The sequence below is a fragment of the Pristiophorus japonicus genome, chromosome 21 (genome assembly GCF_044704955.1).
Source record: "Pristiophorus japonicus isolate sPriJap1 chromosome 21, sPriJap1.hap1, whole genome shotgun sequence".
Taxonomy (NCBI): Eukaryota; Metazoa; Chordata; class Chondrichthyes; family Pristiophoridae; genus Pristiophorus; species Pristiophorus japonicus.
Window position 1 is genome coordinate 92,928,238 of NC_091997.1, and position 12,269 is coordinate 92,940,506.

At 46.5% G+C, this 12,269-nt stretch overlaps 1 protein-coding gene across 2 annotated transcripts in view; it reads right to left on the reverse strand.

Annotated features, from left to right (window-relative positions):
• Positions 1 to 12,269, reverse strand: part of dapk2b (death-associated protein kinase 2b) — a 187,820-nt gene that overhangs the window by 36,652 nt on the left and 138,899 nt on the right. For both annotated transcript variants that reach the window (XM_070865236.1, XM_070865235.1), the window contains exons 4-5: positions 4,170 to 4,308; positions 2,842 to 2,968 (exon numbers count right to left, since the gene is read on the reverse strand). In XM_070865236.1, the coding sequence (XP_070721337.1) occupies positions 2,842 to 2,968; positions 4,170 to 4,308 (266 nt within the window). The remainder of the gene's footprint in view (positions 1 to 2,841; positions 2,969 to 4,169; positions 4,309 to 12,269) is intronic.

Below are 12,269 nucleotides of genomic sequence, written 5' to 3' on the forward strand. Positions count from 1 at the left end.
ACTCTGCAGCCACTTTAATGGCAAACACTGGGCCACCGAGGAGGGTTTGGGCCAAGCCAGTGACCTGGCACCCAAGAGGGGATGCCAAGCTGCCTATTGGCAGCCCAGCCGAACCCGGCGCCGTAATTGTCAGCCTGACCTGGCAGTTGGCTGACAAAAAAAAACATGGAGTCGCCGGCCGTGTCACCTCCCCTTTAAGGGCCACATTGCCGAGCCACACGAGTACCGGCAGCAAAACACGACGGGGACACCGACCGGCGGCACTGGCACTGCCCCGGGGCTTCTCCGGGAAGGGGCGTCCGCCGGTCGGTAAGGGGTCGGCGGGAAAACGGGTGGGGTGGTTCCCTACACCGCTCCAAAAGTAAAGGAGGGCAATATTCAAAATGGCCTTATAGAAGGAGCCAATTCTGGCCCCTTAAGGTTAAAAATATAAATGTTGGAAATATACATTATTATATTTTCTTGTGAAATGCCACACCACAAAATGATTATTGTTGTACATTTCACACTGGGAGCATGAACACAAAGCAGGAGTGGCAGTGGGTCAATGGACAGGTATTGCCTCTCCTGCAGGTACACACGAAGGTACCAGACAAGCACAGCTGGAGGTCGGGGGCTGGGTCAACTTTGCAAAGCTGAAGAACCAGCAAAAGAAACTGTAAGCTGAAAGTTTTGCATATAGTACACGGACTGCTATTCTTCTTAACCACAGCTCGTGTTCAATTGAATTAAATTCTCCAGGCCCTTTCTCATTCTCCTTCTCCCACTTGATCTCTCATTCCCCCTCTCCCATTTTCTCTTTCCTTTCGCCCTCATATTCCTTCTTGCTTTTGCTAATTCCCTGCTCTAGCTCTTATTCATTCTTTCCTCTCTATCTCCTTCCCTCTTTCAGTGTCTGTATCTCATTCCTTTTCACCTTGCCTCCAATTCCTTCTTCCCTTCCCCGAGCCACCCTCGTGCACAGACACTGCCAACAGCTCTTTCTCTCCGTCCGAGTGGTGCCTCCATTCTGGGTGACACCACATGGCCTGCTTTCCCCACAGGGGCCTGTAGTAGCATAGCTCACACTTTGTACAGGAGCCAAATAGAAGAGATTTACTAGGATGCTGCCTGGAATGGAGAATCTTAGTTATAAGGACAGATTGGATAGGCTGGGTTTGTTCTCATTGGAACAGAGGAGGTTGAGAGGGACCTTATTGAGGTGTACAAAATATTGAGGGGCCGGGACATAATGGATAGTAAGGATCTATTTCCATTGGGGGAGGGGTCTAATACAAGGAAGCATAGTTTTAAGGTGGTTGGTGGACGGTTTAGAGGGGATTTGAGGGGGGGGCTTCTTTACGCAGAGGGTTGTGGGGATCTGGAACTCGCTGCCTGGAAGAGTGGTGGATGCAGAAACCCTCACCACTTTTCAGAGATGGTTGGATGGGCACTTAAAGTGCCATAACCTGCAGGGTTCCGGACCTAGAGCTCGTAATTGGGATTAGACAAGATGACCTTTTGTTGGCTGGCACAGATATAATGGTAAGTACTGCAGGGAATAGAATACAGCCAGGGTGATCTCCTGGACTAGTGTCGATCGCCTGGATGGGTCGGAGAAGAATTTTCCCAGATTTTTTTCTCCCTAAATTGGCCTGGGTTTTTAATCTGGTTTTTGCCTCTCACAGGAGATCACATGGCTCCGGTTGGGGTGGAGTGTAGAATGTTTCAGTATAAGGGGTGTCGCAGTTGTGTGAGGCAGACTGGTTGGGCTGGGTGCTCTTTACCTTTCCACCATTGTTCATAGGTTTATATGTAACCTCAGGGCTGCTGACCGAGGGCCGTGTGGCTCTTTGTCAGCCGGCGCGGACACGATGGGCTGGAATGGCCTCCTTCTGCGCTGTAAATTTCTGTTTCTGTGTTTTTAAGTATGAACAGCAACCGCTGAAAGTGGTGGCACTTTCATGCTATCAGTATTTAGTTTGTATTGTGGTGCATATTGGTCAGCTGGGTCGGAACAGAAGCCAGCTGTCTGCTTCACTGCAACTGATTCCACCTTCACCTTGCTCTCGGTGTCTCGCATTGTATCGGGCGCTCGGGCAGATACTAAACAGAACATTCAGAGATAAACACAGATCATTCAAGCTTCTGAGCAGCTGCACGCCACTCACCAGATGCCGACACTGTGCAAACCAAATAGGATATCAAAATATTACTTCACGCAACGCCAATATTATGGAGTCCTTGATAAAATGCAACATCCCCACTGACACCTGGAAGTCCCTGGCCCAAGACCGTCCTAAGTGGAGGAAGTACATCCAGGAGGGCGCTGAGCACCTCGAGTCTCGTTGCCGAGAGCATGCAGAAAGCAAGCGCAGGCAGCGGAAGGAGCATGCAGCAAACCAGTCCCACCCACCCCTTCCCTCAACCACTGTCTGTCCCACCTGAGAACTCACTTTGAGTGGAAGCAAGTCTTCCTCGATTTCGAGGGACTGCCTATGATGATGATATAGACTTTGGGGGTGAATCTGGACAAGGGTGGCAACGCAAACAGACAATATGGCACTTGCCGCCCACTGTATGATGCACCCAATATTCAGCTCGAGGGCTGACAGTGGACCTGACCATCGGGCGGAAGTGTAACAGCTGACTGGTGCGATTCCTCCCGCTCTGCACCCCACCAATGTTCAGTTTCACTCCCATCGAACGTTACCAGGAGCAAAGCCTGCAGCAAGTTCTTTTCTGATATTCTGTACTATTTAACTATATATTCAACATCTAGATACAAAGCAATGTTTTCTACAACACACCTAATCTAGCACTGAAGTAATGAAAACCATCTGTGTAGCTTCAAACACCTACCAACAAATTCAGGAGTTCCAAATATGTTTTTAAATTCAACTCCATCTTCAATCTTGTGCGCGAGGCCGAAGTCTATCAGCTTGATGTGCGGCACGGGTATCTTATCCAGAAGCATGATGTTTTCTGGCTAAAAAGACATTTCAGAAAGAAGGTTCTTTATAAAACAGCGAGTGTGATTTAATAACGAGCTCTCAGCATTAACGTATCTATTCAACCAGGAGATTAGCCAAGATTTTGGAGCCGCAACCCCAGTGATAATAAACTCCCCGTCCAGAAGCTGACGGTCCCTAGAGTGTCATAGCACAGAATGTCCCGGTACAGAATTCCTGGTGCATTTACCAATGTATTGGTGCCTTACAGCTGTCTCAGGTTAGTGTTGTGGCACAGAATGTCCCGGTACAGAATTCCTGGTGCATTTACTGGTGTATTGGTGCCTTACAGCTGTCTCAGATCAGGTTAACGTACTTTGGATCAGAAGCTGCTCCATGGTAATTTTTGCGAAGAAACTTTCTGGGGTATATACTTGGGGATAAATATTTGCCAGGACAAGGAGAGCTCCCCTGCTCTTCTTTGAATAGTGCCATGGAATTGTCTACAGTCAGATGAGGCCTCAGTTTAAAATTTCATTCAAAAAGAACAGCACCTGCAACAGTGCAGCACTCTCTCAGAACTGCACTAAAGCCTAGATTACGTGCTCCAGCATTGCAGTAGGGCTTCAGGCTCGTGGGTGAGATGCTACTGTAAAACCTCAAAGTGCCTTCAAAAGCAAACTCTTGGTTTCATTTCCATTAGCACATTTCAGCGTGGCCAACATGGTGAGCTGTGATACAAACAACATGGCCTATTGAAGGCTATGCATTGCGAGCAATATAAAATGATGGCATGTCAGCTGAAAACATTAAAAGGTGTTAAATTGTATTCCTGGGCAGATAGGTGATCTTATCAAAAGATATAAGGGGGCTTGACAAGGTGGATGCAGAGAGGATGTTTCCACTGATGGGGGAGACTAGAACTAGAGGGCATGATCTTAGAATAAGGGGCCGCCCATTTAAAACTGAGATGAGGAGAAATTTCTTCTGAGGGTTGTAAATCTGTGGAATTTGCTGCCTCAGAGAGCTGTGGAAGCCGGGACATTGAATAAATTTATGACAGAAATAGACAGCTTCTTAAACGATGAGGGAATAAAGGGTTATGGGGAGCGGGCGGGTAAGTGGAGCTGAGTCTATGATCAGATCAGCCATGATCTTATTGAATGGCGGAGCAGGCTCCAGGGGCCGTATGGCCGACTCCTATTTCTTATGCTCTTATAGATTAAAAAGAAAGCCTACCTTGAGGTCAAAATGTGCAATGTTCTTGGAATGGAGGTAGTTTACACCATCGAGGATTTGTTTAATAAATGCCGTTGCTTCTTCTTCACTCAAAGACTCTTTCTGAGCCAGAAAGTCAAAGAGTTCCCCTCCAGACACCCTGGAACAAGGAGACATTTATTTGAATAACATGCAGCAAACCAGAAACAAGGATGCTGTTTGATTATGGAGGTAAAGTTTAGCTGCCTTCCCGTGCGGCAAACCAGACCCCCCACCAACCCTTTCCTCCAACCACTGTCTGTCCCACCTGTGAGACTGTAATTCTCGAATTGGACTGTACAGTCACCTGAGAACTCACTCTTAGAGTGGAAGCAAGTCTTCCTCGATTCCGAGGGACTGCCTATGATGATGAAAGTTCAGCACTGAATGGTGTGACTGAAGTAAGTGTTAAGACTGTTATCAGTCGGCAATAACTAAAACTGGTCATTTGTGTATACAGCCCAGTAAATCCTCGGTTAGGTGTAGACTTTCTCTGAACATCTCTGCCCAAGGGAGAGGAACAGTTCCATATGTAGATATACTTCTCCTGGACTGAAAGCTGCACCTTTGTGCATTAAGTAGGTGGATATTCCCCTCGCCTCGGAAATATTCCCTACCACAGAGTACGTAGGGTGCCCACCATATTCGCTAAGTACTCTGAGCCGGATAAATACCACACAGTCAGATCATGGTGCTCGGGCTAAAACTAATAGATTGATTTGCAAGTAGGAATACTCGTAGCACAAGAAAGACAATAAAGATAGAATCAATCCACAAGAGGGTCTTTCAAATATAGTCCTTGTGCAGCAATAATCTGCAAGACCTTTGAGAAATATAATTATAAACTTTCCATTAGGGGGTCATATTGTGAGACATTAAATTCCCCAGTTATCCTCCTGGAGTCCAGATAATCTATTCAGAACACAAGACATCCCAATTTATCCCAGTCCGAGGGCCCCGCTATTTATCCCAGTCCGAGGGTTGCAGAGTAAAACAGCAGTGAATTAATCAAGTTCAAAGACACAAACGGACGCAGCCCGTTTCTAGAATCGTTTGAGAGCAAACATTCACACCGCATCCAAGCCGTGTCTATCTATGGACGGCTTGGCCTTTGTACAATTTGTTTCACACCGAGAGCTAAGCTTCAAACATCCTGGATCATTTACAGAACAAAAGCAAAATACTGCGGATGCTGAAAATCTGAAATAAAAACAGAAAATGCAGGAAATGCTCAGTGGGTCGGGCAGCGTTTGTGGAGGGAGAAATCGTTAACGTTTCAGGTCGGTCAGCTTTTGTCAGAATTTTATAAATTTACAATCTACACTTTTTTGTGTTCTTATATTGATGAAGTCAAGACTTGACATAAATCAAATATTTTGGAATGGGATCTGAAAACTTGCAACTAAAACAATTCACAAATGTTAAAGGGAAGATGCCATTGATAGGTAGTGCTGTGTGGTGAGAGTTGGGGCCAGAGGAGGCGAGGGCCCAGGGGCAGCATGGCCCAGTCCACACTACGATGTGTGTGTGCACTGGGTCCGTGCAGCAGAGCAGGTCTCCAGTCGTCCTGGTTAACCCTTGCCACTGGACCAAGACCTAGCTCTGTCAAGCCCGTGTGGTGGCTGGTGAGCAACGGCCACCCCACGTTAAAAAAATCCACACATAGCAGACGGGGCCTCGGTTTAGCGCCTCATCTGAAAGACAGCACCTCCAACAGTGCAGCACTCCCTCAGCACTGCACTGGAGTGTCGGCCTAGATTTTTGTGCTCACGTCACTGGAGTAGGACTTGAACCCACGACCTTCTGACTCAGAGGTGAGAGTGCTACCCACTGAGCCACATAATTCTATTATTTTGGTTTTTTTTTCCTTTTTTTTTCATTTTCCATCATAGTTTATTAAAATCTACATAATTATGCATTGTCAGTCTTGTTGAAGCAGTATGTCAGACAGCACTTCCCACAGTATTGCCTGTTGAAGTGACTGGCCACGAACACACCAGCACCACATTCCTCAGAGGGACACTCGCGTGGTAGACAATAGATTTTCCCAGATTCTTGTTACCCAGGAGCAGAGGTGGTGACAACCATTCGGCTAGTCACTTCTTGTAAGGCAGAGAGATGACAAATGATTGCTCTTTTAATGCCAGGACTGACAGGGTTTACAATTCATTGTTAACAACATTTAGTCCAACTCACCCTTTCGCATGAATTAGGTTTTGGATCAGAGACCTTTCTCAGAAGATGAGCAATTTTAAACGAGTTGCTTTTCAAACACAACACAGCATTGTGCATGGTCACTTCTCCCAGTGCCGACGTGTGTTCTGACCCTTTGGCAGCTGTGTTTAATGTCACCAGCAACTATTGTTGACCCACTCTGGGGGCACATGGCTTGTCCACACACTCCTGGAAAAGAATTAACTTGTAGCTTGCGTCTCGCAATTCCCTCGTCCCTTTCAATTTTCTCTGACATTCTTTTCTTCAGATTATGAATGTAGCCAAAGACCAAGCCGTTGTTTTTAAATTGTTTCACTGATTTTTTTTAGGAAAGGCCAAATCTAGACAATCACTAATCTTTGACTTGTGGGAGTAAATTTAACATGAATTGAACTTTTCAATAATAAAATTATTTTTTTTTACAAAATATTGATATTTACATCACCAACATCCTGCTCCAATCACAAAAATTGATTACGCTCTCTGGTCACAAAGTTATTGCACAGATTTATTTTATTGACATTAGGAACAAAGAGCAGAAATGGGGCAGAAATTCCGAGGAGGGCTTCTCACGGGCAAATCAAGAAAAAATAAAAATAAAATGCGCACTAACCTGAAGCTGCTGTGCCCGCTGGAACTCCCGATCCACGGGCCTCCTCTCCCTGCGCATCGCAGCACGTGCACGGCGGGATGTTCGCAGGAGTCACATGGGCCTGGACACCCAATCACAAGTAAGTACTTTCTCATTCATAGTAATAGGAGTTTCGTAAGTTACGTTTTGTAAGAATGAGAAAAACCCCAAAACGCACAAACACTACATAAAACACCTCACACAATACACTGAGAAATTAAAAATGTTACACATGTTTTTTTTTTTAAAAAGAAAAAAAATACCCAATTTAAAAAAAAGTTAGGGTTAGGGTTTAAAAGAACATTATCTGAGTGGGCAGGATTTCAACATAAATGTGTTTTTAAAATTTTTATTTTAATCATGTTTTTTCTATGTTTTTAAACTCTGACGCCTGTAACAGTAGGCTATGCACCTGCTTTTTCAGGCGCGAGAGTTTTGAGGACATTTGCTGGGCAAGATATGAGTAAATAGCCCAAACTTCCACGTACAAAGGTCTTCGCTCCCGATCTGCGGATCATCGGTCGAGCTCCAGCTTGACAGATCAGAAATGTTGATTTTCAGCGCATGCGCAACACTGAAAAACGGCTTTTCCAATGCCTTCCCGGGTCTGTAACACTCTCCGTACAGACCCGGGACGTCGGAAATTCTGGGCCATTGATATTTCCGAGCACCCCCAGCTCCAGGAATTGACAAAGCACGGTGGAGCTGGTCACATGTCTAAAGAACACCTCCTGTAAGTCTTCACCGCCAACCGTCCAGGCAAGCCGACAAATGCTACAGCTGATCTGGCAGTTCCCAGCCCCCGAATTCTCCAGCTCCGATATGGGAAGTCCCGGTGTCAGCAGTTCCTGGTGCCCCTGCTCTGATTGCAGTTCACCAGTTACAGAGATGTGTCCTCATGTCAAAGTGTCTTCACCTTTCAGTATTCGGCAAAGGTCACAGCAAAGGGCTGCTGACTGGCTCAACAGAAAGCCACCACAAACCTCGATAGGCAAGTGGCTAAACACGCTTCCTCTCATTCAAAGACCCAACCCTTCCATCATTAGTAACTCCACCCCTTCAACATTACGTCAGAATTAGGAGCAGGAGTCGGCCATTCAGCCCCTCGAGTCTGTTCCGCCATTCAATCAGATCATGGCTGATCATCGACCTCAACTCCACTTCCCCGCCCGATCTCCATATCCCTCGATGCCTCAACACCCCGAGAGTATGGGAGTGCAATGTAATGGGAAGCAAAGGGACAATCCAATACTTGGGACTCTAAGCCTACAGCTGCCCAGGCCCTAAGCTCTGGAATTTCCTTTTGAAGCGTCTTTGCCTCTCGACCAATGTTCCCTTGAATTTCTTTCCCCCCCCCACACCCCGTGCGACCCCCCCCACCCAGTGCAGGAACATTGCTCTCCATCGCGCTCTCCTCCTTTCAGACACTCCTTAAAACCTACCTCTGACCAAGCTGCCCTAATATCTCCTTATGTGGCTCGGTGTGAAATTGTGTTCGATAACGCTCCTGTGAAGCGCCTCGGAACGTTTTAGTACATTAACGGCGCTGTATAAATGCAAGTTGTTGTTGTAGTAGTGGGACTGAGCTTCCTGTCCGTTACTTGGAGGATGTATATAGCCCTCGCCACACCACAATCGGGTACCGCTTGGCCCGGAGGTGGTGAACAGCAATCTATTTTCATGGTGAAAGATGTTCCAGCACAAAGCAAGTGGAATTGCAGAGATAACAAACAGTATACAGTCCAACAGATACAAACAATAACCGGCTAATAATAAGATTCAGATAACAGTTGTAAAACAATCAAGTTTCACATTGGCATTTACAATATGAAAATTCCTCTCTGGAATTGTGGTTTGGTATTTGCTGTTTGAGTATCTGTATGTCATCACTGTAATATCTGTTTTATACGCACACAACACAATGGAAAATCCAGGTAACCCACAGCAACCAGAAATGTAAATACTCACAAAATGTCCCCGTGATTAGGTGATTTGAACAACACTCATTGCCCCATAAAAAGTGACCAAGATATGCAATGTTATTTACACAGCCAGAAATATAAATGTGGGCCATTGCGTTCTCCTCGAGCACAGTGTATTTGAAAAAGACCCATAAACAGAAACACTAAAGATTCTTTAGAAAAGAATAGTTGTTCAAAAGGATCCCAATGCTGGATAATAAACAGGCACCTTTGAAGCTCAGTTACAATCTTGCGATGGTACTTTCAGTTACTGAGGTAACTATTCACGGGCAGATAGATAAATGGACACCCAATAATAGTTAACTCACGTCATGGAGCAGAGGGGGACAAGGAGAGGAGATTTTGTATTTAAACAGCTATTTATCTCCTTCCTAGTCATACAATGCGGCCTCCTCGAATTGTCAGACCACAGTTTCTGCCTTTTCTACATCACATAGCTCATCTCTGTACACACGCGATACCATCACACGTGACTCGACAAGAGCACAGTGCAGTAAACCTCAAATGGCAAAACTGATGAACAGATTTCTGAGAATGTGCGCCACTGGCTGCAACACAATCTCTCTCTTCTTATAACTCTGAAAGCCACAGGGCTTGGTTCCGTGTGGGTTTGGATGTTGCTGAAACCCCTCGGCCTTACCGACTGTGGATCTGCAGCAGATCACTTTGTCCTGTCCCATTCAGAAATAATTGGAGCAGAACCATTGGGACCATGTCATCGATTATTTCCCGTAGGAGGGGGCAGTAATGCTCCAATCTGCTTCCACTCACCGACACAACATTAACGTACATCAAAAAAAAACTGCCACGAAACATACCCTGCCTGGTGTTATGGACCAATCACTGCTGTTCATGGTTGGAGGGCATTGGGCAGACTGTGAATGGCTCTCGGTGTACTTGTTCCAAACTCCACAATGCTCTCTGCCCCAAACCCTGACAGTGCAGCAATCTATCACGATCACTTCTTGCTAAGCGAGGTTGATACAGCACAAGCTTTTTCTGCAACATATAAACACAAGCAACAAAATACCACCGGATTTTACCCATTAGCGTGAAAAATTCCACACTTCATAAGAACATAAGAATTAGGAGCAGGAGTCGGCCATTCGGCCCCTCGAGCCTACTCCGCCATTCAATCAGATCACGGCTGATCTCCCTCAACTCCACTTTCCTGCACTGTCCCCATATCCCTTGATTCCCTTAATACCCAAAAATCTATCGATCTCTGTCTTAAATATACTCAACGACTGAGCATCCACAGCCCTCTAGGGCAGAGAATTCCAGAGATTCACCAGCCAGAGGAAACATCCTCCCTGCATCTACCCAGTCAAGCCCTGTAAGAATTGTGTATATCTCAACGAAATCATCTCTCCTTCTAAACTCGAGAATATAGGCCTAGTCTACTCAATCTCTCCTGATAGAACAATCCCCCCATCCCAGGAATCAGTCTGGTGAACCTTCGTTGCACTCCCTCAATGGCAAGTATATCCTTCCTTAGGAGACAAACTGTACATAGTACTCCAGGTGCAGTCTCACCAGGGCCCTATATCATCTGGGTTAAGACCAAGCATCTTGTGTTTTATGGAGTGCTGCACGGCACTACATCCCACCCAGTGCACTAAGGGCTATCAATACCTCACAGTCCTGGCCTAGTCAGAGTTACATGACAGCACCAGCCATGGTGACGAACAGGAATGGTCAGACTGCTTTTGGTTACCGCTCTCCACACAGCAAGTCCCAAGACCACACTCGCCACCAGAATACAAGGGACACAAGCCCATGACCAGCTGTGACCTCCACAAGTCACAGGGCTGCATGGCTCTGTACCACACTGCCCGTTACTGAGCCACTGAGGAAACCCATTACCTTATACTCTTTTTGTAGACATTAACAAATATTTCGCCCACATTCCACCCACAAGGTAGGCAGATAACTTTTCTGCAAGATCTGCTATTTCTCAGTAACCTGCTCACAGTGCAGTGAGGTGCACTTGACACGAGCAGCGCCTCTGGGCGGGGAAGCTGCCCCCAAGGGTAGAGACCGAGACACATCATTGTAGCCCTGATACGTTGACCCTCCTTTCCCACAGGCAGCACTCGCTGCTGGGGGCACCGGGTCATGGCATCTTCTCCACATTTCCTCTTTCTACAAGAACTCAAAGCAACATCTCAGCTGTTCATCAAGCACCACTGAAGGAGATATATTTTTCATAGATTGCAGGACAAGTTGGACAAAGTGTTTTGATTATGCTGCTGTGGCACAGACTGGCCACACTGCCAAAAGCCAGCCATGGTTTCGAACAGAAAGCCTCTCTTTCCTTTCCTTCTCCTCATGCTCACGTGATTTCAATCTGTCCTGGCAAACTGTTGCCCCGTCTCCAACCAACCCTTCCTCCCCAAGCTCCTTGAAAACTTAGTCATCTCCCAAATTAGACCCCTTTCTTTCCACAACTCCGTGTTTGAATTTATCTTCGCCCCTTCCATGCATTGAAATGGCCCCAATCACAAGTGGCATTGACTGTGGCGCACTATCCCACCTCGCTCTTCCCAACCTCTCTGCAGCCTTTGACATTGTCGACCAAATTATCCTCCTTGAAAGCCTGTCCTCCATTGTCCAGTTCAATGGGACTGCCCTCACTTGGTTCCAATCTTACCTATCCAATTGTATCTCCAGCAACGGCTTCTCTTCCTGCCCTTCACCTACCTCAAGACCACCCAAGGATCTATCCTTGGCTCCCTCCTATTTCTCATCAATGTGCTGCTCCTGGACGACATAATCGGCAGACATGGGGTCAGCTTCCACAAGTACGTTGGCAGCACCCAGCTCTACCTCTCCCCTCTTGTCTCAGCTTGTGTTGTCAGACCGCTTGTTCAACATCCAGTTCTGGATGAGCCATAATTTCCTCCAGTTAAACACAGGGAGAACGAAGACATGGTCTTCAATCCCCACGACAATCTGTGTGCCCTGGTCACTGATTCCATCTCCTCTCCCTGGCTACTAGCTCAGGTTAAACCTTGCCATCTTATTACACTCTGTGGTGGAGAGGATATGAGGTTGGAATTTCAGCTCAAAGACCATCTACTTCCACTCTACAATATTGCCCAACTCCCCTGTGTCATCTCTACACTTGACTATTCCAATGTTCCCCTGGCCGGCCTCCCATACTCCAACCTCCATAAACTTCAGCTCATCTACAACTCTGCTTCCCATATGCTATACCATACTAAGGCCTGCTCACCTGTAACCCGCGTCTTC